At 40.0% G+C, this 18,341-nt stretch overlaps 1 protein-coding gene across 2 annotated transcripts in view; it reads right to left on the bottom strand.

Annotated features, from left to right (window-relative positions):
* LOC131229137 (uncharacterized) overlaps positions 1 to 18,341 on the bottom strand; it is a 39,253-nt gene extending 20,912 nt beyond the window's left edge. Inside the window, exons 1-4 of one of the 2 annotated variants that reach the window (XM_058225018.1) lie at positions 17,991 to 18,327; positions 3,074 to 3,155; positions 2,260 to 2,418; positions 755 to 1,447 (exon numbers count right to left, since the gene is read on the bottom strand). In XM_058225018.1, the coding sequence (XP_058081001.1) occupies positions 1,380 to 1,447; positions 2,260 to 2,418; positions 3,074 to 3,155; positions 17,991 to 18,182 (501 nt within the window). In that variant the 5' untranslated portion in view covers positions 18,183 to 18,327 and the 3' untranslated portion in view covers positions 755 to 1,379. Of the gene's footprint in view, positions 1 to 754; positions 1,448 to 2,259; positions 2,419 to 3,073; positions 3,156 to 17,990 lie in introns of those variants that run through there. The other variant, XM_058225019.1, reaches the window with a different exon arrangement.

The raw sequence follows: 18,341 nt of genomic DNA, 5'->3' as shown, positions 1-18,341 counted from the left end.
ACACACACACATATATATATATATATATATGGAAAAGGTACTATGCGCTTGAGCTGATGGGAACTCCCGTGAGGTCGAGCTGGTGGGAAAAGGTACCATGCGCTCGAGCTCACTATAAGCTCCCATGAGGTCGAGCTGTGTGGCCCCACCGTGATGCGTGTCAACCATCAACACGGTGCATTTGATGGGTTCCCTCTAAATTATGGGATAGCCCAAAAATCAGCCGTATACAGAACTCAGGTGGGCCATACCATCTAAAATCATGTGAAGACATGCCAAAAACATATAAAAGCACTTGGTGGGGCCCACCTGAGTTTTGAATGCTGCTGAAACTTGGTCTGAACCCTCATCCAAGTGGGACACACATAATGGATGGGCTGGATTTGCAAACCACATCTCGGTGGGCCCAAAAAATGATTATAAATGTTTTAATGGTGCACGGCCCCTCCCCACTTCTGTATGTGGTGTGGCCCACACAAGTCACAGATTGACTTGATTTTTGAGACCTAGGCCCACGATGGAATGGTGCATCTGACTGATGGGGTAGATGTTCGAAACGCATCACGGTGGGGCCCACACAACTCGACCTCATGGGACGGTCTTGTGAGGTCGAGCGCATAGTACCTTTTCCATATATATATATATATATATATATATATATATATATATATATATATATATATATATATATATATATATATATGGAAAGTGTACAATTTGAGGGTGCATTACATCAACTGCCCACCAAAAGACATACAAGAATCAGCGCATGTGACTATATACATTTCTCAAGGTTAATTTAATTGCAATGCTCATCAGCTCATTGTTCTCAATACATTGCTTACACAATCTAATCACAGAAGAAAACATAGAAATGCCAAACGCTACCCCCCCTCACCATTGAATTGTGATTGCAAATCCAGCTTTGAGCGTTTGGATGCTCAATTACCGAACAAAATAGCAATAACCCAATCCATTATATTGAAGAAACAACCAAAGTGGAGGCGGAACCATTTGAAATTAGCGGTGATGACCCACCCCTAATTGCAATTCCATGCTTTTCAAGTCCAACCATAAACGACCATAATTTCAACTCTAGCAGCTGGCCCGTGGATGACCGAATCAAGCTATAGATTGAATTATTGCAATTCAGTTCCATTGAGCAGCCAAACACAGCCTATATCAATCAAGTGACCAAAAAATGAACATGGGCATTATTAGGTGATCGCCAGGTTTGCAGCAATTACAAGACCGTTCCTTGGCAAAGACCAAGATCCTTAGGCCACCTTCATTTCCCCTAATGCATGCATGCATGCATGTATGTATGTATGTGTATGTATGTATGAATAGGCCGGTAGTTGTCCATGTCACATAACAATTCAACCATCTCGACTTCCTCTTAAACGCTCCAAGACGTGTTGTTCACCGGTAAGGCACTCGACCAACCCTTCAAACATTTGGTAAATGTGATGAATGCATGCACCAAGAAATCACCGTATTTTCTAAGATTGATCACATCATGCCAACATGCATTGGCATAAGCAAATCTCGCATATGCAGATATGAACACATGCATCAATGCATCCACACCTATATCTAGAGCTGGGCATCGAGTCGAGTTGGACCGAGTTAGGGTTGACCTGACTCGATCTGGTTTTGAAAAAGGTCTAACCCGAACCCGACCTGGCTCAGTAGTTGTAAAATGGAAACCCAACTTGTGAAATGGAGAAATTTGTAGTTTTATAAGAGCGAACACAAGGAAAATAATCAATAACCAAGTTAGAGAGAGAGAGAGAGAGAGAGAGAGAGAGAGAGAGAGAGAGAGAGAGAGAGAGAGAGGAGGAGGAGGAGGAGGAGGAGGAGGGTGGTGATGGTGGTGGGTGGCTGCTGGGCTTGGAAGAGGAGGATGAGGGAGGGAGAGAGAGAGAGTTTGGGATTGGGTCGAGGTCGGGTGTTGCGGGTAGGGTTAGAGATACTTAGAAATTAGGGTTATTTATTTATATATACCCGAATCCGAGTCGAGTCGGGTTTCAGATTGAGTCGAGTATGACCGGATCGAGTTTCGGGTCGAGTTACTGGGTAACTCGGACTCAACTCGGTTTGAATTCAAATTGGGCGAAGCCTACTCAGTTAGTACCGACTCACCCATTCGGTTCGGGTCTGAACGAGTCGGACGAGTCGAGTCAGGCAAGTCAGTCGTCCTGTGGCCAGCTCTACCTATATCATATAAACTCGCTTGACATGTTAAATTTGACTTACCATTGGTGTAATGGCGGCAATCGTGGTCACCAATTTTCAGATCAGTTTGCCAGTGGTCGTTGAATTTATGGGCCACATTGATGCCATTTTCATTGGAAAATCCAACAAACCAGCATTTGCGAGTCGGCAGCTTTGCCAGCTTCCTCATTCGAACAACTCCTGAAAGATGAAGAACAGAAAGAAGCTCTAATTGATTCTAGTGATTTTGATTTGTCACTGAAATAAAGAAAATAAACGATTGATCTGATCTGTTGCATGCAATCTTCAGTCGAAAAAATCCAATAATGGCATGCATTAGTTTCATCATTGTAATCTATAAACTTTGTTTAGTGCCTATTTGGATGTAGTCCAAATTGTAATTAGCTTGAGGCTTTTGGGTGTGTTTGGTTGTACCAAATATCATGAAATTTCATGATTAATCAGTCTAATTTGGTGCAAAATATCATCAAAGGCCAAGGTCCAAACATACCACAAATTGTATCATATATGATAAATGATCACATGCAACCCCAACATGACCTATGTTCTTCACTGCCAACATGACCTATGTGTGGGCCATCTGAGCCGTGCAAAAGGTGCAACCAGCACTGAAGATCACCTGACATGGAAATCAGGTGATCTCAACATGCATTTTGGAATGGACTTTCAAAAATTCCAATTCTGAAATGCTGCTATATTCGTTCCAAAAATCTTTAAATGGTGAGTGATAATGGGCAGAATGACTCTCCATGTGCACCGAAGCCGTGCCCAATATCTAGAAATGCTTTGGATGCAATTACCAGTGAAAATTTTGGTAGCCAAACAGTAGATTCACCTGGCACCTGTCTACCAGACAGCGCTGCAAGTGCTACGTAGAGATTTTCAGGATCCTGAGGCTGAAAATCGAAAACCACTGCCTGCAAAAAAGAAGAAGGGGGTAGAAAGAAGAGAAAATAAGATTTGGGTGTGGAAGCAGGGAAAGCATCAATTGAAAAATGGAAGTAAAAATAGCTAAGAAGCACAAGATAGGAGATTCGAAGCGGGAGAGACGAATGTTGGTGCAACCAAGGACTCCCACCAAAGATAATAAAGAAGAGGTTATCTATATCGTTGATGAGGAGTCTTGATACTACATTCATGCAGGACAATTGACCACTTGCTCTAAGAGCTCGAACCAATAAAGAGTGGCAAATCAATCCCTTTCTCTCATAGCCCAGGGCCCACATCCCATGGGTTAGGACATCGACCGAACGCTCCTCGTGCGCCTCACTTCACATGGGCCCGCCTCACACGGGCCGCCCACCCCAAGTGTGTCCCCGCATTCCATGGGCTACCCCACTTGAGCCTACTGTGAAAATGCCCTTACATTAAACGTGTACCATGCGTAATGCTACATCACTCCCATAAAAATCCCAGCATTCAGGTGCATCAGTTTGGTGATCTGGACTATTAATCTTGTTCACTCATCATAGATGGGCCAACGCCCAAAATTTCATAGCCAAGGCAGTGTTTGGTTGCACAGATGCATGAATGAATTGAATTGATAATGTTTTTCCTCATATTCATAACGAAGTAGTCCTCAAACTGACCCAATTGCAAGTTCAGCCCAGAACCAACACAAATGTTAATGAAGGAAATTGCAATTTAGTTGTTGTTTTATTACACTAAGAACTGTTATCTAAAAGGAGCATCCAAACACTCCCTAAGTCCATAACATAGACTAGTCAGAAACAAAGAAGCAGAGAACAAGTACAAGGAAAGAAGAGAGATTGAGGCCGTGATTTGCACCATACGTACCAGTACGTCACACATGTGCTCATTGATTGTTGTTTTTTGAAGTCTTAAATCATTCAAAACAGGGTCTGTCGATTGCATCGACAGACCATTCGATGCCATCGAGCAACGTTCGATGCCATCGAATAGTGCCCGATCCCATTGGGAATTTTCAGATTGTCTCAGTTGGTCATTGGATTAACTGGGTACTTTTTCAATGCCATCGAAGATGGTTCGATGACATCGAAGATCAGTTTGATGCCATCAAAGATGGTTCAATGCAATCGAAGAAGATCTGATTTTCAAGTCTTGTCTCTTGATTGATTAGGTATTAGTTCGATGTCATCGACATGACTTCGATGTCATCAAAGGATAAATTTCGATGACATCGATCGGATTCGCGTAGATTTTCGCAGAATTGTGATTTTGTGGGATTTGTTTCCTATTTCGATTGTGATTCTTCCAAAGGCTATATATTTGGGTGTAATCAGGATTGGGAGGTATTCAGAGCTTTCTAATTCGTTTTAGGGTTTCAAGGGTGTAGCTTGGGTTGATTCGAGGCTTGTTCGAATCGGGTAATCTCTCTACTCTTGTAATTTTCTACTTTCATAGTCATATATGTCGCTTTGTGCCGTAGTTTTTTCCCAAAAGGCTTTTTCCATGTTAAATTCAGAGTGATTGCGTTGTGCTTGCTTGGTGTGATTGGATTACTTCACTCGATTCATCTCTGTGTGCTTCCGCTGCCCCCCAGCATTGGATAGGGCTTGTTGGAAACGTGCCTTGGCATAGAAGTCTATTCGGTCGATTCATAACGTGGACTACATGTGGATGTTAAATATATACAGGCTGTCGCCTGTAGCTCATCCTTTTTCAAACTGTCCATTTTTCTATCACATGTTTGCCCATCTGATGAGTAGACCAGATTGTTTCCAAGCCCAGTGTATAATCTCAGTGGTCTCCATCTGATGAATAAACAGGATCCTACACACATGCTGTGAATCACCTTAGCACTTCAGTAGAAACAATAGACAATGAATATGTGATATCTAACATTTCATCAATGAATGACACTATCCTTCACAGCTAGTCTTCATGCTTGGTGGCCCCATCTGATGAATGGCTCACAAAGCATTTTCATTCAATGTTTTATAGCAGCCAGCATTGGAATAGGGCTGTTCATGGGCTCCACGTCGACAAATCCGCCATTATCATAGCCTTGTCCTAGCTGTTAGGAAATGGGCCTAAAACATCAGTAGGCCTGATCTGACAGGCCATGCCGGATCACTTGAAAATCTGGGCAAAACCAACCTTGGCTCAGTCTGTAGACAGCCCTAGGTTTGAGGGAGCTACCTGGCATTCTTACACACCTCCAACCCTTCTCCATTAAACTGCGTTTGATTACATCTCTTATGTGCTTTCATTTCTAGCTTTCCAGTGATAATTTTAGCAGCGGATCAAAGTAAATTTCATTTCCTTTCTAATATTCAGTTGTATGTTAGCCAGCTTTGAAGTGTTGTATTTTGAATGGTTTTGCAAAATAAGTTTTCAAAATATTCTATAAAATATATTTTCATCATTATCATTAACAAGGGCCAGACCTTCGGTTAGACTTGTTGAGGGTCAAATATTGCATATTAGACCCCAGTTATTACCTGCTTTTATGAACATGATATTGTTTAATGCCTAATTTTAATCATGTTTGTGTTGCAAGGTGAACTTAGGAGTCTGGCCTGAAAAAGGATACTATCACTAAGGCAAGGGATGGACCCCAGAGGACTGAGATCGAAGAATTTACATGCCAGAGATCTGAAAAAATCACGCCACTCACGTTAAACGGTCCCGAAAATCGTCCAGAATGCAAGATCACAGGGTTCCCACCACCGTTCGCCTCAAAACTTTATATCTGGCCTGAGGACCCTAAATTAATCGTACACGTCGAATTTCAGCCATTGGATCCTTGTGGAAGTGGCCCAATGGACAGATCAGCCCATAAATCTCCGATTTGGGGCCCACCTGATCTCTGGATATGCTTCAATTTTGGACTCGACCACTTAAATTAGATGGGGCAATGGATGGACGGAGAGGATCTCTCATAAACATCACAATGGACCCCACTTGAGAGCGTGCGTGTGCACCACGTGCACTGAATCCCATAGAGTCGGTCAGCGCATGCTGACCGACTCAAATCTTCAAAACACAAGAAGCTTCAACAGCATCCGCACCACGCCGACCGTTTTTGGCTTGTGGGCCCCACACATCTAGTGTTTTGATGATCCGAACCGTTCATTCACTCTAGAGAGGGAGCATGACCATCACCTAGGTGTCCCTTTTGGCCTCATACACGTGATCACATGATTTCCACCATCAAATGCAGGATGAACGGTAGCTTGAGTTGGTACAGTGGGCCATACTAGAACATACCAAAACCACTCCATCCCGATTGGTTTTTCGCCAGGAACCCAATGAACGGGTCGGATTTCTTAGAAAACATCGCTATGGGCCCCACCGAACACATCAGCACATCTGCGTAAGCCTTACGCGCGTCTGGGAAATCTGGAGATTTGGGGGAGTTGCGGGCCACCATCATCGATCTTTTCGAAGATCTGGACCGTTCAGAAGAGAGAGAAGAGGCCCAAGACTACAACCATGAAGGACAAACTGAGTTTTGGGACGGTCATCCGTCCCAAACTCCATTCCAATGCAGGTCTTCTTCCGTGGATTCGCTGCGCAAGAGAGGAGTGCGTAAGAAGAGTCGGTTCGTCCGACTCCAAACCAACCGACATTCTCCACGTGTTGCCGACTTCAGCAACACTGACTCCCTGCCCATATAAAGGAGAAGAGGGAGAGAGAGCAAAATGCATCTAGGCTTTGACGGCAGTGGAGTTTTCTTTTTTTGCTTTCTTCTTCCTTTTCCTTTTTTTAAAAAAAAAAAAAAATTGTTTATTCCTTTCCTTTTCTAAGATTTAGTCCGATCATGTTGGGCTAAACCTCTTAGCAAGGGCTAAGAGGTGAAGCTTGTAGCATGATGGGTAGTACTCTACGGTCTTGATTCATGTTATGAACTACTTTGATTATAGTTTGATTAATAGGAATGTTTTCAATTTTTAATGGTTTGTTGTGACTGAAATTACAATAGATCTGCAATGGCTTTGAGTTTTTCCTTTTCATTAATTTGATTATAAAGTTAGGAAGCCCTGTTGTTCACCATCGTCTCCTCGACATGGTTGGATGATGGAACCCTTCCTAACATTCATACATCTCTCAGATTGGTTGTAAATTGGTTAAATTCTGTTGTTTGCTTTGTCTTATGGGCATGGTTTTGTGATGAAATCGAAACTAATTTACATCTTTCTCTTCTCTTGAAAACTAGATCAAAGGAAGTTCAGATTTGAATTTTAATGTTATACCTTCCAACTGGATGAAGATGGGACTCTAAGTCCAGTTGTGTTCTTGAATCAAGCGTAGATCTCCCTGATCTCCACAAGTTGATCCTTGACACCCTAGTTTCCTACCTATGAATTTTCTAAGTTTTAGTTTACTATTTCACCATTATTCCCTTCCTTTTACCTGATTTAGATTACATCTTCGTCTAGTTCTAGTTCTAGTTACTTTCAAAATACGTACAAGGTTTAGTTCTTGTGGATTCGACCTCGGTTTTACCGAGATTATTACTACATTACAACCCTATACTTGGGGTGTGAACAAGTTTTTGGCGTTGTTGCCGGGGATTGACGGTTACATTTTTCTGAAATAAACTGGTTTTAGAATTATGTTAAGATTATGATTTTACTAACTTTAGGTTAAGGTTTTTCTGTTTTATTTTTAGAAACTAACTAACTTTCCTATTTTGTAGGATTTTGAGATAGATCTTCCAAATTGGTAATCTCTTTCTAATTTCTCTACTTTTTCTATTTTTAGAATTAGGGTTTTATTTTTAGAAAGTTTCTAATTCTAGGATTTCTTTTATTATTATTATTTGTTTAGAAACTAACTTAGTTTTCTATTTCTAGGCTTAGAAACTTTCCTTTTTAGAAACTAACTTTCTATTTTTGATTTTAGAAACTTTCTGACTTTAGGATTTCTATTTTCAAAAACTAATTTCTTTTGTTTTCTTTTGCAGGATTCTAACATAGGAACTTCCAACCTGGTGACTTCTTTCTAATTCTTTCTTTTTCGATTTCTAGATCTCTTATTGCTGTCGGAGTGTTTTTCTTTTATTTTTAGAATTAGATTCAGAGTTAGGGTTTTACCATGCAAGAGTTAGAATGTGTGTATGCTGAGATAGCTAAGAAATCTTTGGAAAGTTTTTTTTTATGTATGATGATTATAATGGGAAACAGCCTATGCCTCAAATATTTTTTGAAAATTTCTTCAACCAATCGAAATATAATGCTCCACCGATTAAGAAGTCCTTCGGTAATTATCTGTGGGAAAATGATCGCATTCCACGAGTTAAGAAAACAATGCATGATTATATTATGAGTAATAATATGTATTACCAACAATCAGATTCTCCCACCTATAATCCGTATGACTATAAAAAGTGGAAACATCAATGTTGGAAAGATGAACCAGCAATATATCTTAGTGATAATTCTCTTAGGCCTACCTTTGAAACTTAATCAGAAACAATCTAAGAGGATTCACTTCAGAAACTTATGAAAGCACAAGAGCAGTTTAATCAACTTGTCATACAATCATGTGAATTGCTCAAATCCTCAATTCCAATAATTCAGTCACACTTTATGGCAAAGGAAGAGGCTAGGTTACCCCACCCTCATCCCAATATAGAAATACAATGTGAGGAAAGTGACCCTACCTCACTTTTGGAAAATTCTGGAATTTGGAATGAAGAGTTGGATTGTGTTAATGAGCATATGGTTCAATTCCCTGATGAGTCGATCTCGATGACGGTTCAAAAGAATGATCAAGAGACGTGGGTGTCTTTCAAATACAATGATATTGACACACTTCACTTACATGACACACCTGATTTTAATGATGAGGAAGAGGTTAGTTTATTCGAACCTCAACCCAATCTAAAAATAGAATGTGAGGAATGTGATCCTATCTTAAGTGTATACTACACTGAATTGGACGATGATGGGTATTGGGATTCAATCTCCAGTTTGGCCCATATCAATGATCAAGAGGTTTAGGAAGATGTCAACCATAGTAATCTACTCTACCAATCTGACATAACCAATTTAAATGTGGAGAATGAACCACTTCCACCTAAACTTTCCAACCTTTGTGATGCATGTTTGGACCACTCCCTTGAATTGAATGATGATATGATTCGGGAGATGGACAAGTCGCCTGATATGACTCTGGGAATTGAAACCATTCAGTTAAGGCCACCATCTGAGCTATACACTTTTGATGATTCAATGCGTCTACTGAGTAACTTCAATGAACAGAGAACTCACATCAATACTTCGTTTACTGAACCTCAATCTGTCTGTGCAGGGCTCGAGCAAGAGAGCGTACCTCTATCTACTTTTAAAGACGATGGAGTCCTTGAGCGTCTCACTACAGATTTCAACGTGGAATTTTTCAACTCTTTGGACGATTGCTTGACACACTTTCAAGATTCAAATAATCCTATGATTAAAGAAATAGTGGATGCCTTGCAAGAGAATATCTCGGTAGTTGTTACTAACCGAGAGAACCCTTACTTTGAAGCCCTTTCTTCCCCAGATCCTGACTATTTACCATTAAGGGAGGAGCTGAAAATTGAACCGAAGTCTGAAACTTCAGAATGTGTCGAGACTACATCACTTTCTGAGAAGTTTTCTGAGTTTTATTTACTTGTAGTCTCTGATTCACCATGGAATACTAACTTTGAAACTTTTTCTATCACAGGTGAATCATATATCCTTTGGATATCTTAAGCGTTTCAACGACCATTTTTTGATGAGGTTCTTAAATTTCTCTAGATATTCATGCTCCAGGGCATCCAAGCCTATTGCAAAAAGGGCTTTTGGATGATCTTGTTGAGAAACCTATTGAGAAATTTATCCAGAATTGGCCGGAAGAGGAACTTTGCGGCATGACTGAGTAGTTTTTCCCTTGCTTTCATAAGATTAGGATAGTTTGCTTGATATCGTTCTAGGTTAGACGGTTTTATGTCATTAGGTCAGTTTGCTTTTTACATTGTTTTAGGATAGTTTGTTTTCACTCTCGTGCTGACTCACGTTCATGATGAGATCTTTGTGGAACAACCTCTTGAATCTATCATTCAGGTACTATCTTTCCATCACTTCTCCTTAACTTCGTTGTCCCATGTGCATTGCATACTCATATCTTTTACATTGAGGACAATGTAGATTTTAGGTTGGGGGTAGGAGATTACGTTACCTAATCAATGTTGTTGTTGGTCTTGAGTAAAAATTGTTAAAATTTGTAACATTTTTCTGGAATTTCTGGTGCATTCGAAGTGATTTTGAAGGATAGTCGTGATTTGAGAAGTATAAGATATGTAATGTTGGATTTATGACTCTTGGATTCAGTTATTTATTAGATTTCACAATTCAGTTCGAATTATTAATCTAGGATTAGAAGTTATAAATATTGATTGAGTCATGATTTCACATGTCACATCCAACTTACACATTAGGGTTTCAGTTTGATATTGAAGGGTTAACTTGGTAATCACTAAGCATGAAAGGAACTAGCCTGCCTTTAAAAAGGTTGGGCGAATGGTCTTCACCATAGGTTTGCTCCCTATAGGTGAAGGTTCGATTCCCCATGATTGGCATTCGGTAAGAGTTGGGCAACTAGTCTTCACCATAGGTTCGCTCCCTATAAGTAAGGATTCGATTCCCCTCCTTGGCTTTTACCTTTAAAAGGTTGACATAGCATAAAAGCCATCGATGGAAAAATCAAAAGCTGGAAGAATGAAAAGATGATCTGTGAGGCAAGCTTTGGTTTAGGTTTGATTGTCATGAATTCTCTTGTTGGTTACCAATGATATCATTAAATTGACAATTGGATCTCTTAATGATGATAAGCTGAGATTACACTATACACCAATGGAACTCAATATTTAGAATTTTTCCGAATAGATGGACTAATACTTTGAACTTGATTATAAAGTTTACCATGTGCTTGAGTCTAGGAGAAAGTAATGCCCAACATTCATGAACCTTAGAATTCTAGTATCCGGATTATTTTTCAAAAATCACTCGAGTTTATAAAAATTGTCCGGTATTTCTCAACTTATTTTTTACATACTTTGCTCGGGACTAGCAAAATGCTGGTTGGGGGTTGTGTTGAGGGTCAAATATTGCATATTAGACCCCAGTTATTACCTGCTTTTATGAACATGATACTGTGTAATGCCTTATTTTAATCGTGTTTGTGTTGCAAGGTGAATTTAGGAGCCTAGACTGAAAAAGGGTACTAAAAGCATGGATTTAACGCTCAGAAGTCACTAAGGCAAGGGACGGACCCCAGAGGACTGAGATTGAAGAATTTACACGCCAGAGGTCCGAGAAAATCATGCCACTCACGTTAAACGGGCCCAAAAATCGTCCAGAATCAAGATCATAGGGTTCCCGCCATTCATTTGGCTCGAAATTTTATATCTAGCCTGAGGACCCTAAATTAACCGTACACGTCGAATTTCAGCCATTGGATCCTTGTGGAAGTGGCCCAACGGATAGATCAACCCATAAATCTCCGATTTGGGGCCCACCTGATCTCTTGATATGCTTCAATTTTGGACTCGACCACTTAAATTAGATGGGGCAGCGGATGGACGAAGAGGATCTCTCATAAACATCACAATGGATCCCACTTGAGAGCGTCCCGTGCACCGAATCCCATAGAGTCGGTCAGCGCACACTGACCGACTCAAATCTTCAAAACACAAGAAGCTTCAACAACGTCCGCACCACGCCAACCGTTTTTTGGCTTGTGGGCCCTACACATCTAGTGTTTTGATGATCTGAACCGTTCATTCACTCCAGAGAGGGGGCGTGACCATCGCCTAGGTGTCCCTTTTGGCCTCATACACGCGATCACACGATTTCCACCATCAAATGTAGGATGAATGGTACCTTGAGTTGGCTAAGTGGGTCATGCTAGAACCTACGAAAATCACTCCTTCTCGACTGGTTTTTCGCCAGGAACCCAATGAACGAGTCGGATTTCTTAGAAAACATCACTATGGGGCCCACAGAACACATCAGCACGTCTGCATAAGCCTTACCTGCGTCCGGAAAATCTGAAGATTCGAGGGAGTTGTGGGCCACGATCATCGATCTTTTCAAAGATCTGGACTGTCCAGAAGAGAGAGAAAAGGCCCAAGACTACAACCATGAAGGATAAATTGAGTTTTGGGACGGTCATCCGTCCCAAACTCCATTTAAACGCAGGTCTTCTTCCGTGGATTCGCTACACGAGAGGCGTGCGTAAGAAGAGTCGGTTCGTCCGACTCCAAACCAACCGACGTTCTCCACATGTTGCTGACTTGAGCAGCACTGACTCCCTGCCCATATAAAGGAGAAGAGGGAGAGAGAGCAAAAGGCATCTAGGCTTTGACGGCTGTAGAGTTTTCTTTTTTTCTTTCTTCTTCCTTTTTCTTTTTTTTTTAAAAAAAATTGTTTATTCCTTTCCTTTTCTGAGATTTTGTCCCATCATGTTGGGCTAAACCTCTTAGCTAGGGATAAGAGGTGAAGCTTGTAGCATTATGGGTAGTACTCTACGGTCTTGATTCATGTTATGAACTACTTTGATTATAGTTTGATTAATAAGAATGCTTTCAGTTTTTAATGGTTTGTCGTGACTGAAATTACAATAGATCTGCGATGGCTTTGAGTTTTTCCTTTCCATTAATTTGATTATGAAGTTAAGAAGCCCTGTTGTTCACCATCGTTTCCTCGGCATAGTTGGATGATGGAACCCTTCCTAACATTCATATATCTCTTAGATTGGTTGTAAATTGGTTAAATTCTGTTGTTTGCTTCATTTCATGGGCATGGTTTTGTGATGGAACCGAGACTAATTTACATCTTTCTCTTCTCTTGAAAACTAGATCAAACGAAGTTCAGATTTGAATTTTAATGTTATACCTTCCAACTGGATGAAGATGGGACTCTAAGTTCAGTTGTGTTCTCGAATCAAGCGTAGATCTCCCTTATCTCTACAAGTGGATCCTTGGCACCCTAGTTTCCTACCTTTGAATTTTCTAAGTTTTAGTTTACTATTTCACCATTATTCTCTTCCTTTTACTGATTTAGATTACATCTTCATCTAGTTACTTTCAGAATATGTACAAGGTTCAGTCCCTGTGGATTCGACCTCGGTCTTACCGAGATTATTACTACATCACAACCCTATACTTGGGGTGTGAACAAGACCTAAGGTCAAGACTTTCATTATTACCTCCATCAGCTTCCTTTGGCCTTCCCCGCCCTTTTAAAGCCTTCAACTTTTACCAACTCACTCCTAAGTCTCCATCATACATGACCAAACCATGCAAGTTTACTTTCTTCCCTCGAATGCATTCATTTTTTTATTCTGTCATTCCTCATCTTACCACTCACCCATCTCGACATCTTCATTTTAGTTACACTTAACCTATGAATATGCCGCTCCTTGACTGCCCAACATTCTGTCCTATAAAGTATGGCTAGTTTTATAGCTATCCTATAAATTTTCCCTTTCAATTTTGTGTGGTACAGAAGGATCACATAAAACTCCAAAGGCCCATCTCCATTTCTTCCACCTAGCTTTAATTCTATGGGCAACATCCTTCTTAATCTCTCCACTCTAATGAATTATTGATCCAAGGTATTGAAAGTGATCAATTTGGAAAACTTCTTAGTCAACAATCTTAACTAATTCCTTGTTTACACTCATATTGTTACTAAAACTGCACTCCATATACTCTGCTTTACTCTATAAAATAAATCTTAACATCATTTTATAAATAAATAAAAAACTATTTTGATTTTTACAATTTTTATATCACTCTATATACAACGTTATTTTAAAACTAGACCACCTTACATTAAAGTGACTAACCCATTTAAAAATAAAATAAATCTATGAAGCGATATAAAAGACCTATGGTCTAACTGAAGTTACGGCCCTTAATAGAATGGAATGGAAGAGAGAATTAGGAGGACTTCAGATGTGATAGGGCCAATCAATCTTTCTTATCATAATCTTCTCTCTTGTTTGAATTTGAATTACAAGAGAAGAGGGTTGGAAAAGGGGATATCCAACCATGAATGTTCCAAGAGTTAACTGTGTGAGACTGACGTAGGGATGAACGTGATGAGGTCGATCACCGTCTTCCTCAAGGATAACTACTCCGAATCCACGAAGCTTCTCTAGACTCCTCACAGAGACTTCTCGAATCCACGAGAAAGAAAGCAAGAAAATAGAAATAAATTCTAATAAATTCGAAATTTGATTGATTGATGAAATAAACAAGTTCACAAACCTTTAAATAGGGATACCAAGCAATGAGAGAGAAATCAGAAGCAAACTATAACTAAAACTCCTAGAAATTTGTAACTTACTATAAATAGTAAATTTACGTATAGTAAGTTTCCTATGTGGCTTAACCAAGTTATTCTCCTAATTATTCTAAGCACTTTTCATGTTGGACACAACTCCTAAAGCCCAACAGATGAAGAGTTATAATCAAACTAAAACTTACTATTTATAGTAAAAACAGAATTAAACATGGAATTCGGCCGTCGATATGATGGAATCTCACAAATTCGGCGTGGGTAACCTGACTATGCCGGGTTGGTTGGCTAAAGTAGCTCGTCCTACCCCAAAATCATATACGGTAAGTCGAGTAACTCACTCCGGTTTGCAAAATATGCCTGTTTTAAGGTTCTGACGGTCTTGATGACTTCTACCTCTGATTGGGCCTTCTCTGATCCATCTTGGACATGAAGTGTCCACGACCCGCTCTACATCAGTCCCCTCCACTTCAAAAGAACTCGTCCTCGAGTTCTCGTGCTACTTCGATTCATGATACTTGTTTTGGTGTGTCATAACGATACCTGGATCAAAAGTTATGATCAATTTACGGTCCACATTCTTTTGGTCCAACCATGCTTGGAATATATCTGTAACATGTTTTGCATCAGACCCCTCCGCTTAGAAAAAAAGTCATCCTCGAGTTACTCAAAGGACTTGGTTCATAATTCTGAGATAACTTTTGATGTCGATATTGATTAACCATTTTCTTGTACTTGGTATTAGGCTCTTGAGTTGACACAATACATGCACTTATGTTTTCCTTGACTTGACTAGTATCGATCAATTCCTTTACTTCTGCCTTCAAGATCTCACATTCCTTCTGATAATGTGGGCAATTAGGCAGACTTATCCTTGAGACAGGATCAATGTGGTCTTGTATATCTCGTATGGAAGGCAATTTATTAGGGAGTTCATCGAGCACAATCGCCTTGAACTCCTGCAACACTGGTTTCAAATCCCTTGGGATGTTCACAGGCTCGATATATTCTTTCTTTTCAACTAATGCATATATATCTTTTGTTTCCTCATATTGTTTAACAAATGTCTGTTCAGTTGTGAGAGACTGTTCCTCAACTTTAGAAGTCTTGGGTTAGTTCTCCATTCCCATAACGAGAAGGTCAATCTTTCTACTGTCTTTAATAAATTTAAATACGTTATCCTGACTTCTATGTGTAGCAATGGCATCAATATTATTTTGTCATGATCGACCAAATGACATACGACAAACTTCCATGTCGACTACATCACAAAGTACTTGATCCTTATAATTTTTACCAATTGAAAACGAGACAGTACATTGTTCAGTTACATCTGTTTTATTGATCTCCTTGATCCATCCAATCGTATACGGAGATGGATGTTTTTCTATTTTCAGTTACAGCTTTTCCACAATTATTTTCGACACGAGATTCTCACTACTCCTGACATTGATGATCACATTATAGACTTTTTGGCTTACAGTGCACCTCGTTCGAAAGATATTGTCTCGCTGTAATTCTATTTCTACCTTTGGCATGTATAACGGCTTCCTCATGATCAAAGTGGCGGCCTGCGATCTACCATCATCTGATGGCGCTTTGAAGAAATCGGGGTTGTGTCGTATAGTGACCATGGCCGGTTGATCACCACTTTGAGCTCGGGGCGGAATTAGCGCATCCGCAATATGGTTGAGAGTTGTCTGCAGCCCTTGCATGGTCAACTGACTCTCTTAGTGGAAAGCTTCCATTCTTTCCGAAAGATAACGAATCCCTGGATCACCGTCCACAGGATTTTTGTTCATACCTTTGTTGTTTGCCATCGGCCCGAGGGGAGTTCTCACTCTGATACCAATTGACGCAGGGATGAACGTGATGAGGTCGATCACCGTCTTCCTCAAGGATAACTACTCCGAATCCACGGAGCTTCTCTGGACTCCTCACGGAGACTTCTCAAATCCACGAGGAAAGAAAAAAGAAAAAAGAAATAAATTCTAATAAATTTGAAATTTGATTGATTGATGAAATAAACGAATTCACAAACCTTTAAATAGGGATACCAAGCAATGAGAGAGAAATCAAAAGCAAATTATAACTAAAACTCCTAGAAATTCGTAACTTACTATAAATAGTAAATTTACTTTTTATAGTAAATGTCCTATGTGGCTTAACCACGTTATTCTCCTAATTATTCTAAGCACTTTTCATGTTGGACATAACTCCTAAAGCCCAACGGATGAAGAGTTATAATCAAACTAAAACTTATTATTTATAGTAAAAACAGAATTAAACATGGAATTCGGCCATCGATATGATGGAATCTTGCAAATTCGGCGTGGGCAACCCGACTTGGCTAAAGTAGCTCATCCTATCCCAAAATCATATATGGCACGTCGAGTAACTCATTCCATTTTGTGAGATATGCTTGTTTTAAGGTTCTGACGGTCTTGATGACTTCTGCCTCTAATCGGGCCTTCTTTGATCCATCTTGGACATGAAAGTGTCCATGACTCGGTCTACATCAAAGACCCACCCACAGGTGGTTGCCCACAAGTGGGCCCCATGGGCCCATATTCAACATGATATATCTAAATTGTTTATATGTTGGGCCCATTGTGGATGGGGGATGACCAAAATTTAAAAACAATTAGGTTGGAATATGTTAACCCCTTGATCATTAAACTCTTTTGTCCTGGATATGGACTATCTCCTTAAGTTTATGTTTTTTGGGCCATTTACCTAAGGTGTAGGATCTTCCAATCTTGAAAATTTTCAAGGCAACCATCAAAATCAACAGTTTGGATTACCAAACATTACCCTGTATCCAACTGCTATAGTCCCAAAATATCCTGTAAAAAACATTGGGACATTGTACCAAACACCTTTCCATGTGTTTTTAAGACACGGCTTCGCCTAATTACCTAATCGCTCTTTCAGTTTCTTAAAACCCTTCTCTTTTTATTTTACATTGCATGGTTTTGCTCATATGTTCCAATTAAAGAACAGATAACATTAAAAATCAGTAAGGTTACAAAAGCCCATTAGAACAGAGCAATTCATTGAAAAATGAAAATGCATGAATTGAGAGAGAGAGAGAGAGAGAGAGAGAGAGAGAGAGAGAGAGCAAAGACACCCAGTTCATTAAAACGCATGAAATGGTTAAATTGGAGAGAGAGAGAGAGAGAGAGAGAGAGAGAGAGAGGACCCAATTCATTAAAACGCATTAAATGGGGAAATTGGAGAGAGAGAGAGAGAGAGAGAGGGAGAGTCAAAAGAAGAAAACAAAGACACCAAATTCATTAAAACGAATGAACTAGAGAAATTGGAGAGAGAGGGAGAGAGGGAGAAGCAGAAGAACAAAGACACCGAATTCATTAATTAAATAAAATTCTTGAAACAGTGTAGAGAGAGAGAGAGAGAGAGAGAGAGAGAGAGAGAGAGAGAGAGAAAAGAAAGAAAACCCAATTCATTAAAAATCATGAAACAGAAAGAGACCTGAGCTGGGGGAGAGGTGGGCCTGATGAGGACCATGTAGTGCTGCAAATCCGACCACAGATTGAAGGAGTAAGCTGCTGACATGAAGAGCTGAGCAGGTCCCTTGGCTGCCCTGAGTGGCACTGTACTCACATACACTGCATCTCTTCTCATGCCTTTCATCATCCCAACCTCTCCCATACCAGTAGCCATTTCCACTTCTTCCCTCTACCAAACATCCTTTCATCCTTCAATATCCCTTCAAATACAATAGCCCATCTGAAAATCATCTCATGGTCTCTCTCGACCATTCATTAAGTTCATCTCACCATTCAAAAATCACACCAATAGTATGGTCCTAAAACATCCATT

The sequence above is a fragment of the Magnolia sinica genome, chromosome 16, assembly GCF_029962835.1.
Source record: "Magnolia sinica isolate HGM2019 chromosome 16, MsV1, whole genome shotgun sequence".
Taxonomy (NCBI): domain Eukaryota; kingdom Viridiplantae; phylum Streptophyta; class Magnoliopsida; order Magnoliales; family Magnoliaceae; genus Magnolia; species Magnolia sinica.
The sequence above is the reverse complement of the archived record's forward strand: the minus strand, read 5'-3'. Positions and strand labels throughout refer to the sequence as shown.